The 13,491-nt window shown below is 40.2% G+C and overlaps 1 protein-coding gene across 8 annotated transcripts in view; it reads left to right on the top strand.

Moving 5' to 3' along the window:
• The window catches only part of LOC107624847 (naringenin 8-dimethylallyltransferase 2, chloroplastic), a 149,196-nt gene that overhangs the window by 36,104 nt on the left and 99,601 nt on the right, over positions 1 to 13,491 (top strand). For 7 of the 8 annotated variants that reach the window (XM_021117322.1, XM_021117331.1, XM_021117337.1 and 4 more), the window contains exons 1-3: positions 7 to 265; positions 372 to 610; positions 1,217 to 1,300. The exons of the other annotated variant lie outside the window; for it this stretch is intronic. In XM_021117322.1, the coding sequence (XP_020972981.1) occupies positions 187 to 265; positions 372 to 610; positions 1,217 to 1,300 (402 nt within the window). In that variant the 5' untranslated portion in view covers positions 7 to 186. Of the gene's footprint in view, positions 1 to 6; positions 266 to 371; positions 611 to 1,216; positions 1,301 to 13,491 lie in introns of those variants that run through there. 8 annotated transcript variants of the gene reach the window in all.

Below are 13,491 nucleotides of genomic sequence, written 5' to 3' on the forward strand. Positions count from 1 at the left end.
CCGGTTATTATTATTTGTAATTGTAACTAAATCATACTTTCATTGTTATGCTTTGCACATAATTGAAAAATTATATAAGTAGCTATATATATCCCCTTCTTAATAAACAGGACAAGTGAAGATCTTGTCAAGAACACACAGTTTTCATGTCTTGATTGATTGTGATCCAAAATTTGTTGATTCCCAATGGCTTCCACTTCCAAGCTTCTTCTTGGCTCATCATTATTTCCTCATCCTACTCCATCATCTCTTTCCATCACAACTGGTACCACTTTTCCTTCTCTAATCGTTATCAGCTATCAATTTTATATAAAAATAACTGCACTTGAGTTTTACTACATATATAATATAAAATTGGGTTGGTTGTTTAGGTTCAATTGCAAGAAGAGCTTTATGGCACAAGAAGAGAAAACTCCAATCCTTGGAGCATAACTGGAACCATTCTTACAAATTCATTCATGGAGGATCCACACCTCATAAACCCAAGACACGAAATTTTCTTATGAAAGCAACTTCTGAACCGTTTGATACACAAACCATTTGGAAGTCTACCAAAGATATCTTGCATACTGTCCAAAAGTTTACTATATCTTATTATTTAATTACTGTGGTTAGTTCACAATCAACCTTAAATAATGCTACTACACACTTGTTAATATTAGTGGTTAGGTTGGAATCGTTGAAAAGATTTTTTTAATCAATATATTTATTTAACAAAAATATTATTCGTACACCAAAATTAATCACTAAAATCAGTCACTAACGTGTGATTTAATTTATTTTCAACGTGTATTTTATATTGATGACTGATTTTAATGACTAATATATTTTAACATAGTTCACAATTTAATTAGCGGGTTGAATGACTCATACACTCATGAGTCTAATAATCTTTTTAAAAATATACATATATATTTAAGGAAATTATCTATCAAGTTTCATATAATTAAATAAATTTCATGATCTAATTAGTATGATAAAATAAATTACGGTAATTTTTTTTATACATTTAAAAGTTTTCATAAATTGATGAAAATATTTATAAATATAAAAAACATTAATAAATATAAAGAGTTGGGTGAGTTTTGTGTTTAAAACCAACCAACCCTAATTAATAGACACTGTACTCCTAACTTCCTCTAAAAAAAAGACAGAAACAAAAAATAATTTTATGTCTTGTGGATGAAGTAACTTTAATTTGTTTATGTCCGGTCAGATAATGTGCATATCTTCGACATCGGTCCTTGCAGTGGAAAATTTATCAGATATATCTCCAAAATTTTTTATTGGCTTATTCAAGGTGAGCTTCATCTTTCTATATTCACAATTGTTTCCAAATTAGATTTATATTTAGGATCTTGTGTACAATAGTCAGCAAAATCTCTTATCACTTGACCCTTCCTATATAGCATAAATAATGTCATCTTGCATCCAGAAATAATTTATTGCCTTTTTTATTAATTCGCACTTATTATCAAATTGTAATTTTTTCAAATTACTTTTTTATATGCCATTGTTGATTTTTTTCTCATATCTTCACATTTCTTTTCATCCCCCGCAGGAGGTGCTATACGGAAAAGCATTTTTAACTTTAAAATAGCAACGTTTTAATTAATTGTTAAAAAATTAGACCGATTTAAATAATTAACCAATTCTATACAAGGATGGCCTTGAACGGGTTGAAGGGAGGATCAGAGACCTATCAGCCTTGGTCACAACGTGATCAGACCTCTCGAGCGGTGAGAGATGGTACCTGCAAAAAAATTCTGACGCTCAAATCAAAATGGATCTGAGAGGTATAGATAAGGTTTTGGAATGCGTAACATACCTGAGGGAGCCCCTAGCTCCCCTTATATAATTTGTGTTGTTATATTATCTTATCTTGTTGGCTAAGATAAGAAAAGTATTTAAATTTGAATAGTAGTTAGAGATTTGCGATCTCTTAGCCGGCTTGGGCTGCAATTTAGGTCTAGACCCAAGGATTCAGGTCATGGCGAGGCCGTTTGGGGATCCGGAGGTCAGGTCCGGAACATTTGCCCCCGAAGTAGGAGAGTATCCATGCTTAGTTTCGTTGTTGGGTTAGCTTATTTCTTCGCGGTATCGGGGTCCGTGATCCTCGTGTTGGCAAATGAGACGTTGATTCTTGTCTTCTTGTAGGGTCAGGGTTTCGTGATGTCTGGCGTGTTTGGTCATGTCATCGTCCGTCCATTGCTTTTCTTGGTGATGGGACTTCAACCGTTGTGATTCCCAAGGCGTTATTATGCCGTTTAATGGGAGAGAGAGGTTTGGCATTTTTTCTTTTTTGCCTTTTGCTATTTGAAATGTTTGGGGTTTTGCTTTTCGTTTTTCTTTGTTTTTCCTATTGTAACCGCGCACTTTCCCTTCTCCCTCATTTCCTCTTCTCACACTGTTTTCCCTCTCTTTTGTTGTTGTTGCTGCCGTTCGGACTATTCGTTTCTTCCTCCTTTCTTCGCTTCTGTTTTCCAGCACAGGACAGTGTCTTTCTTCCTTTATACATTTACTGTATCTTGGTGTCTCCTGTTTCTGTGTTTTTGCATGGTTCTGCATTTAATGGTAGAAAAAATGTTGATGAGGGATATCATGTTTAGTGTAGTTTTAAGTGTTTTGGTTGTGGCTTTGGTATAGGTAGGAATTTTTTGTAAGTTTGCGTTTCTAGGTAGTGGACTGATAGTGAAAAATCCTATTTGGATATAGGTATGGTGTGACAGAGGAGTGTAACAATCCGATTTTTGGCAGGTCTGGATCACTGCCAGTCGTCAGGTGTTACTTCCCAGTAGCCCTATAATACTCTAGACTCGGTAATACTTACTACATATGAGCCTTTCGTACTAACGGAATCGCGTATGTTAGCTTATTTTTATCATATGTCTTTCTTAACAAACCTATTAGCGATCTTCAGAGATATACAATATAAAATAAACACCAAACTAACAGCAAATTAAATTAGTAATGAGATTACAGAAAACTCTCATGCATGTATAACATCTCAGGTTAGTTCATACAAACTTGACATACTTATTTTTATCATATATCTTTCTTAACAAACCTATTAGCAAAACCATAAACATCTCCAGAGATATACAATATAAAATAAACATCAAACTAACAGCAAAATTAAAGTAGTAACAAGATTACGGAAAAGCTTTCATACATATATACATCTTAAATTAGTTCATACAAACTTGACACGCTTAGTTATATATATAGACATATATACAACTGATAACTTTTCAGAATACCTGGTTCATATAGAAAATCCCTAAACTGGTACCCAGACTAAAAGAAAAGAAAATATCTAGTTCTATCCCTAAAAAATACTACAGAAGTGAGGGAAAGCAAAATCTATGGAATGAATACCATCTATCGTACATTCTTTCTACCGTCGAGGCACAAGTCTGCAACCATCAGCTCAAGACTAGTTTCGAGCATCTCCTGTAGGGTCTGACAACACGTGAAACTTAGAGTTTTGGCTCTATCATAATAACTCGCTTACTAAGCCTCTCGACTACTTCTGTATCGTGGGCTCTAACATAACTCTTTCTTGGCATCTTTCTTTGGGATCACTGTCGTTCTCACGCTATTCTCTATGACTATAATTCCTAACTTTATTATCTTGTTCTAAGTTTTGGAGAAAGTTAAATCATATAGTTTTAAAAATACAAACAAGAAATAGAGAATAGAAAATTAACAAGAAGCAGATAGCACATAGCAGAAATAATGAACAGTAAACAATCACAATCAAATGCGCAAATAATTTATGATGTATGCCTGTACCTAGTGCAGGTCATGAGCTCATGCGTCGGTTGTCTACCTGCATCCTGACGTTACTCGGGGGGAACCCCGAATATAATTTCTTTACCGTGTCAGTCAGGTACAATTATCTTCATGGGTATGTCAGTTAGGATATCTTGGCATCACGGTAGAAACAAGCTATCAGTTAGGCGAACATTTCCGCATTAGCAATCTCAGGCTATCAGTTACGCGGACACTTTCGCATTAGCAATTCGGCACAAGGCCCATTCAACATACAATATGCTATCAGTTAGGCAGACATTCCTACATTATTAGTAATCTCAGGCTATCAGTTAGGCAGACACGTCCGCATTAGCACTTTGGCACAAAGGCCCATTCAAACAAATAGTTCTCATAATTCATTATCCATTCATGGTTGCTCATTTTCTTTCTTTTCATCATGCCTCCGCATCACCTTATAAATACGCATACCTCTGCATCACCATGTTACTAAACATACTTTCGCATCACCATGTTACTAAACATACCTCCGCATCACCTTTTAACTTTAAACATTCATAGGGACAACTTATGTTCTTATTTATTTTCTTGACTTGTTTAGCCTAATGCCTCCTTGGCGACCAGTATTCTATTTAATAATCTCATATTCGTGCAAACTTTATGTCCACGCATTTGTATCGAACTCAAGTTTCATTTGGTTTAAGTTTCAGAGCATTCTCGTTTCCAGAACAAAAGTTATGCCCATTCTGTTTTGAGAGGTTTCTATTTGGTTAACCAGTGAATTGGTTAACTTCCAAAGTGCACAACTAATTTTCTAGAATAGCTATGGCTTTGAAATTTAAACTAAATGAGATAGACACCATAAGGTTTTATTTGGTTTTAGTCTCATCACAAAATCTTTTCTACATCAGGAGATATTCATTCAGGAAATCACTGCTCTAAGTTTGTAAATCCTATTTAGCCATTAGTAAGCAGTAAAATGTTACAGCCTATCACTTTTAATCCATAGCTTCTAAAATTCTGAACTTTTGAGGAAACAAAATATACATCATGAGGGTTCTATTAAAATGGATTGCACTCAATTTGGAGTTTAGGATCAATACCAGTAATGCAAACAAATCACTGAAATTATCAACGAGTTTCAGAATTGCATATCAATAAAATAGTGAACCTTCCATTTTGTAAATTGCGTATTTAATTCTATAAAAATGGGATTACCCATAATTTCAGACACAATGTTCTTTGCATTCTAATATTTCAATTCTCTTTGGTTGCAACCCAAAAACCCATCAGAATTAAAAGTTGTGTAGGTTGGAAGTTGCTACTAGATTAATTCAAAAATAGATTTTTCAGCAGAAACTATTTACTTTCAAACATTTTTATCTTCCAACCTACTCATCAGAAAATTCTAAAATTTTTAGAGGATGATCTAACCTCATCAAATATTACCAGAAAATTATTACACGATTTTTAAGTGGCCATATTTTTTCCAGATTTTTGCGCAAGTCGCTGCCTAAGTTCAGTAACTATGTCGGCAGAATTTGGCTTAGATTCTAACTAACCATTTTGGTTTCCTAAACTTCTTATCATCTCTTAATTATCTTCATCATTATCAAACACAAACCAACATCATAGATAGCAGAAATTACTCATTTCATCATCAACAGGCATCATTCACATAAACACAAACATATAATTATACTAACCTAACCCCTACCTCGATGGAGTGCACCCTTGTTCAAGAAATCGGTTCTAGCTTTACTTCAATTAACTTTGGCCAACTAGAAAGGAGTTATTGGATGATGGTTGGTGTGAATTTTATTGCTAAATTTTGAAGAAAAAAGCTTGGTGAAGATGGTGAGACTGCTGGTTCCTCCCCCTTCAAGCTTCGGTTAGCTTCCTCTCTCACTCACGTTCTTTAATTTTGATGATCACAAGAAGGATGGAAGGAACTCACCCACACTCATTCCCTTTTCTTTTTCAGTTCAGCTCTCTCTTTCTTTTCTCTCTTATTAAGGCTCAAAAACTGAACTCTAACAAGGCTATTTAAAGGGCAATGGGTAGTGGATTAAAGGATGGTTTGGTGACACCAATGCAAGGAAGTGAACACATGTTTGATTGTATGCTTCCTTCATTATTACTTCTTAATGATTCATTACTCTTGGCCAATATATGGAGGAGGTTCAGCCAGCAAGAAGAGGCGAGAGAGAGTGGTTTAGTAGTGGTTAAGTGGCTAATATAGAGAGAGTGGTTTATTTAGGAAAAAATTCGGTTCGGTTTAAATTCGGTTAGATTTTAATTAGACTAAGTGTTTCGGTTCTTTATTTTTCTTTTAAATAATCTTTCTAGCAGCTTCATTAATTTATTAAAGGTAGCTTCCTTAAAGGTTTGTCCAAATTGCCAAAGAGAGGAAAGAAAACGGTTCAATAACTAAACCGTATCGATTTAAACAACCAGCAACTGAGATATTAACCGTAGAGAGTATCTCAACTTTGAATAAAATTTAGAATATTCTACTAAGCTAAAATTGTTAAGAATGTCTAGTAGCAAAGATTCAATAGATGAATTTAACTCGATGGTCAAATTCATCGTTATCGATACAGTTTTTGGCTTAGGAAACGCTTTTATCTTTCACGGTATATCTATTATTTTCACTTATCAAGTCTAAATCTGCCTTATTATTTTATGATGAGGTGATTCTCATATATTTATTGAATTTTTCATCACAGAATTTTTGAGAATAACTCTGTAGAGAATCGGGATATTATAAGGAGAGTGCAGAGAAATTCAGGTTGTATTTTCTCGGTAAGGAGTGTGCCAAACTGTTACCACTAGGTGACATCTGACGTGTCGAGCATGCCTTCTCGACTAGACGAGGGGGACACCTCTAAAGGCTCTGAAATGAAGGGGCCGTGTTGGGAGCTGGTAAGGAGGAGGGGCGATACGAGCTGGTGCTCGCCAATGAGAATGAGAGGGCCTGTTACCTTAACTTGGATTCTCCTTCAATCCCATATTGGATTTGGGTGCATGAGCCCCTGTTTACCAAATTAGGGATTCAGTTACCCTTTTTCGAGTTTCAGATGGCTCTTTTGAATCGGATTTCGACGGCCATCTCAGCTGGGTGACTATTTGGACCTTTAAGTTGGTGTGTAATTTTTTGGAGGTACCGGCTCAGGTTAAAGTCTTATTATTTTTCTTCTTGTTAACCATTTCACATAAGGAGGGAAAACACAGGAAAGGGAACATCTCTTTCCGAGCCCAGACGAATCGCCAAATTTTTGACTTGTTTGAAGATTCATTTCATGGCTTCAAGGCAGAGTATCAAGGTTCATCCTGCCGAGGGTTGTCATCCCTTTTGGCTTTCGCCAGAGGGAGAGCGCCGGATTTTCCCGTATTGAAATTTCAGGGTTGGGGCTTCCTATCATATGAGGGTGACCTATGAGGGGTAAGAAAATTGCCAACGTCTTGTTGGCACTTTTTGGGGACCGACCTCTGAATCCTTGCGATGTGATGGGGATTCCGAGGTGGGCAGGTCTTATGTTGGAAGGTTATTTTTTGTTTGTTTATCTGTTCCTGTTCTCGTAACATGATTTTTGGTCTTGGTCTTTTTTCTTTTTCTTGTTGTTGGGATGGCTAATCGACTGACGACCTTGCAGCGCTTGAAGGCTGCCTTCGTTCAAGAGCCGGAAGGGGTGGTGGAATCTTCTCAATCGACACCTTCGACGACTTCCATCCCTAGTTCCCAGACGGTTTCACAAGAGATCGTTCAAAAGGGAGTCGCTGGGGATGACGATCTTCAGGAGATCCCAATTCCTGAGCCTGACAGAAAGTGTAAGAGGCCCGAAGGGGGTAATCATGAGGGTGTTAGCACAAGAGTGGTTACTTCTTGCATGATGGATAGGTCTTTTGATGCTCTCGATTTTACTGACAGTCATCTGTTGTTCGGTACTGATATTCTTTTTGAGATTGTGATCTGTCTGGCCAAGCCTAGTTAGTGTATCGTGGTCTCGTTTGCTCTGCTACCATCATCCGAAAAGCCGAGCTTGCGCTTTCGCAAACTTGCCATCTGCGTGGGAAGCTTCGGCAGGCTCAGGTGGATTTGGGGATTTTGAAGGGACAGTTGGAGGCGGCCAAGGTCACCAGGTTGAAACCGGCCAAGGATGCCTAAGATGCGGGTGCCGAGATCCTGACATTGTCAAAGCGGGAAATTGAGCTGTCAATTCAGATGGTTAAGGCCCAGAAGTTGGCTGCTGATGCTGAAAATGCTGTTGCTGCTGCCCGTTCCGAGGCAGAGGTTGCGAAGGCCAAGGTGGAAAGTTTGAAGAAGCAAAATACCGGTCTTCTAGCTGATGCTCATGCAATTGTCGCAGTTACCAAGGAGGCTCTAAAGGCCCAAGCTTAGGTTTTGGCTCCCGATGTGGACATGTCCATTTTGGGAGCTTTTCGGACCGTGGAAGATGGTCAGATCGTGGACTTGGAGTAGTTTGTTTCTATTTTTTTATTTTATTTAATAATTTTGTAAGCCGTCTGTTCGGCGTTTATGTACTTGCTTTTGCAGAACAATTTTTCTTTTCAAGTTTGTAAGCCATTTTCCCGGCTCTTTAAACTGCTTTGGGTAGCCTTTTATTTTTGGTGTGCCGTTTTTCATGAATGGTGGGCCTCCTGGTGGGCCATTTCAAGTACTTTGTTTGTGGATATCCGTTTGTTGGCCTCGAGGGTGATTGGGCCCTAGGGTAACCGTTCAGTTTATTCTATTTGTATCGTTGGCTTCATTAGAACGTGGAAAACATGTTTTTTAGTTCGTACCATTTTGCTCAGATAGGAGTCCATTAAAAGAAAAAATGACTTTTATTAAATGGTAGGCCTCGTTAAAACCTCCCGAACAAGGGAGAAAGAAATAAAGATAATAATAAAGAAACTATGACTAAATTGTAAGACAACATGAAGAAAGAAACTTAAAAGTTGCCAAATCGATAGGGCTTTCTTACGAGTAGTAATGCCGTAGGTTTGTGATGCTCTATGATCTCAAGAGCTCAGTCCCTTTGAGTCGTTCCAGCTTGTAGGCTCCTTTTTTGATTACACACTTGATTCAGTAGGGTCCTTCCCAGTTGGCTGAGAGATTTCCTTCTCCCGGGGTAGGGGGCCAATTTCGTTGCATCGCAAGACTAGGTCTCCCTCTTTGAAGTCTCATTTCACTAAGTCTTGGTTGTACCTTAGGCTTACCTTTTGTTTCAAGGCTAGTTCTCGTAGGTGAGCTATGCTTCTAACTTCATTTGCGAGGTCCCGCTCTACGTCCTTGTCACGACCTTCCACAGTCCTTCACAGGCTGGGTTCCACGATCTCAGTCGGGATAATGGTCTTTAGGCCACATGTTAGCCAGAAGTGGGTTTCCCTGGTTGAGGTTTGAGGGGATGTTCAATATTACCTGAGGACGGATCCGAGTTCGTTGGCCCACATGCCTTTGGCCACGTCTAGTTATTTTTTGAGGCCTTTTCACAATGATTTTGTTGGCTGCTTCTACTTAGCCGTTGGTTTATGGGTGCTCTACCGAAATGAACCTCTGAGAGACGTCGAGTCGCTCTAGGAACTCCCTGAAATGTTTACCAACGAACTGGGTTTCTTTGTCCGAGATTACAATTTTAGGGATTTCAAAATGGGTTATAACTTGTCTCCAGAAGAATTTTCAGCACTAGGTAGCCGTGATAGTGGCCAGCACCTCGGCTTCGATCCATTTGGTGTAGTAGTCTATGGCGATTATGAGAAATCGGAGCTGCTCAGGAGTCATGGAGAAGGGGCCGACAATATCGATTTTCCAGGTTCCGAAGGGGCGATTGCTGATATAGCGCTGAGCTTATTAGGGCTTCTTGGTGAAAGTCGGCATGGACTTGGCACCGTTTACAACTTTTTCCTAGTTGAAGAGAGTCTCTGATAATAGTGGGCCAAAAATACCTAGCCCGAATGACCTTTTGTGCTAGGACTTTGCCTCCAACGTGATGGCTATAACACCCTTCATGAATTTCCCGAAGTACGTAATCTGTGTCGTCGGGTTCTATACACTTGAGGAGGGATTGTGACAATCCTCGTTTGTACAACTGCCCTGCTATCATGGTATACTTTGCAGCTTCTCGTTTTATACGTTTTGCATCCTTTGGATCCTTGGGTAGGTTCCCGTCAGCGAGGTACTCGAGGATTGTGAAGGTCTAGGAGTGCTAATTTGACACGGAAAAGTGTGTCGAGCTTGTGGTCATAACGGATGGTGTATTGATGACTTCCTAAATTAGGGATCAGTTTCCGTGACCAACTTGGTACTTGCTAGTTTAGAGAGCAAATCAGCTCTCGCGTTTCGTTCTGTAGGAATGTGCTGGATGGTCACTTCGTTGAATTCAGCAGTTAGTTCCTTGACCTTGGATAAGTATTATTGTAACAGGGGGTCCGGTGTTTGGTAGTTCCCGTTTATTTGGGAGCTGACTATCTGGAAATCGCTACAGACTTCTAGTATTTTTGCCCCGACCTCTTTGGCCAACTCTAATTTCGGCGATGAAGTCTGCCATGACCTGAGCCTTAATTGCATTTTGGGCTCAAATTTGATCTCGTCTTGTGACAGCTCGACCGACCAAGCGAGTATTCATCCTGCCAAGTCTGGCTTCTACAGTACTTGTCTGATAGGCTTCTCTGCTCGAACCGCGATAGGGAGGCTTTGGAAGTACTGCCGAAGGCGTCGAGATGCTGTGAGTAACACGTAGGCGGGCTTTTCGAGTTTGGAGTAGCACGTCCCTATGTTTTGGAGAACCTTACTTATGACGTACACTAGATTCTGTGTTTTTTGCTTGTCCTCCCGGATTAGCACCGCTGCTAGTGCTTCTTCCGTGATGGATAAGTTGAGGTATGATGTCTCTCTTGTTCTGAATTTTGAGAGTATGAGAGGCTCTGCTAGCACTCGAGTTCCCATTTGAAGCTTATACTCTTTTTCATGAGTCTGAAGAAGGGGATGGCCTTTTAGGTCAAGGATCTGAGAAAACGTGAGAGGGCAGCAAGCGTCTAGTTAGCCTTTGGACATCTTTGAGGTTTGTGGGGCTACTCATCTCGAGGACGGCCTTACACTTTTTCGGGTTCACCTCTACTCCTTATTGTGTGATCATGAAACCCAAGAACTTCCCGGCCTCCATCCCGAAGGCGCACTTCGTCGAATTAAAGTGTATTCGGTGCTTCCTCAGAGTATCTAGTATGAGTTTTAGGTAGTCAATGAGCTCCTTGCCTATTTGAGTCTTGGTTAGCATGTCGTCAATATAGACCTCCAATTCGGTCCCTAAGAGGTCTTTGAAGATCTTTGTGACGAGTCTTTGGTAGGTAGCTCCGGTATTTTTTAGCCTGAAGGGCATGACTATGTAGCAGTACGTGCCTTCCGGGATTATGAACGCGGTCTTTACCTCATCTGGTCAGTGCATGGGTATTTGGTTATACCCGGAATAGGCATCCATGAAGCTGAGGTACTGGTGTCCCAAGGCAGCGTCTACCAATCCGTCGATGTTTGGTAAGGAAACGGCATCCTTTGGACAGACTTTGCTTAAGTCTATGTAATTGACGTACATTTTTCATTTACCGTTTGCCTTTTTGACCAACACGATGTTAGCCATCAAGGTCATGTAAGGGAGTCCCGGATGAAGCCTGCTTCCAGCAAGCCTTTTGACTTGCTTTCTGACTTCGGTTGCTCGGTTAGCAGACATTTAGTTTCGCCTCTGGGCTACTGGTTTAGCCTTGGAGTGCACAGCTAATTGATGGGACATCAGTTCTGGGTCTATTTTGGCATGTCGACCAAGGTGAATGCGAACAGGTCCCTATTTTGCTTTAGGAGTTCCACGAGTTTTCCTTTTAGGCTGAAGGGAAGATTTTTGTTGATGAATGTGAATTCATATTTGGTTTTCCCTATCTGTAGCTTTTTCATGTCTCCTTAGGATTTCGGTCTCAACTGGTCATTTGGTCGTGCGTCAAATCGGCTAAGAAGATTCCCGCCACATCCCATGATTGCTTTCGGAGGGCTAGGTTGGTGTTGTCACATTCTACCGCGACTTCTTGGTCACCATGTATTGTTCCTATGATGTTGTTGTCGGCTTAGAACTTCATGATTAGGAACTTGGTGAAGATGATGGTGGATAGATCGTTAATCATTTTCCTTCCAAGAATGATGTTCTAGGCCGTGGAGTCCTTTAGGACCACGAACTCGGAGAGTACGAACTTCCTCTAGCGTCCGGTTTCAATGGTGACTGGCAGCACTATGAAGCCATCTGGTTTGAGGAAGTTATCTCTGAGTTTGGTTACTGCGTTGCGGTGACTTTGTAGGTTCTTGTTTCCGAGTCCTAACTTGTCGAAGGCTCCTCCAAAAATAATGTTAGAGTCGGCTCCGGTATCTACCAGTATTCGTTTTACTAACTCAATTTCGACCCTTGCCGAGATGACAAAGGGGGCATCTTCCCGCTGAAGTGCCGTTCTGGCAATCGTCGGGGGAGAATGTGATAGTTGCCAGGAGGGAAGAGGTTCGTGTTTTGTCTTTCACGACCAGCACCCGAAAATCCTTTTTCAGAGCCGATTTGGATTTTTCCAGTGCATCTTTCCTTGTGATCACATTCACTATTATGGTGGGGTCGATTCTCGGACTTTCCTGGTGCGTATGTGCCACCATCCTGGGATTGTGTCCTTCCCACTCTGGCGATCTTTCTCTTTCAGTTTTCCTGGATTCTCGGATAATTTTGGTGAACTCAGGGAGTTTGCCATCTCAGATGGCTTGTTCGAGAGCGTCTTTTAGATCAAAGCAATCTTGAGTCTTGTTTCCGTATCCTCTGTGATAGTCGCAGTACAAGCTTTTATTACTGCCTGTCCGTGCCTTCAATTGTCGCGCCTTCGGGAGAATGCCTCGTTCGGCTATCTGGTGATAGATCTCCGTGATGGGGCTGATAGGGGTGTAGTTTGTGAACTTTCCCACTCTGGGTGGCCGGTTGATAGCGGTGGATTTGTAGTGCTCCTTCGGAGTATCTTTGGACGGTAGGTTACTTTGAGGTGCTGTATTGCCGTGTTGCCGTTTATTGGCTGTCGCGGCTTTGCTGACCTCTTCGTCGTTTATTTATTCCTTATCAAGGTTTTGGATTTCGTGCATAGTCCAGACTGGTTTAGTGGTGAGGTATTTTCGAAAGTCTTCATCGTGAGATGTTCCTGTGGGTCCTTCGTCTCATCGTACTTCATGTCGGTCGGCTTGTCAAAGCCTTTCGGTAGCTTAGCCTTTATGATTCTCTCAGTGAACGAGATGACTTTCATTGTCACGTGCTCACTCCTTGTCCGTTTGGAGTCCCGTTGGTGCCTTCTGTCTTCGTCATCACGTTGGCACTCCGGTTCCTGGGAAGCGCTACAATTTCGGCATTTTCTGTGGCACCGGTCGAGCGATCTTTTGTTCCTGATTTTTTGCCGTGATCGACTCCTGGAAGTTGCTTGACTTGCATATTCCGGTTGGTATCATTCTTTGGAAGTGACCCAGTCCTCTAGGGTTTGGACACTTTGGTAGAGATCTTGAATTATTTGAATTGCTTTCTTCCTTAGAATTCTAGAACGAGGAACAACTACTATTTTATCACTTAAAAATAATTCATTAAAATAATTAAAATGTTTCAGACTTTCAAATGCCAAATGGTGAGAAGGGTATTTTTTTAAAAAATAATATTTATACTACTT

This window comes from Arachis ipaensis, chromosome B01 (genome assembly GCF_000816755.2).
Source record: "Arachis ipaensis cultivar K30076 chromosome B01, Araip1.1, whole genome shotgun sequence".
NCBI lineage: Eukaryota > Viridiplantae > Streptophyta > Magnoliopsida > Fabales > Fabaceae > Arachis > Arachis ipaensis.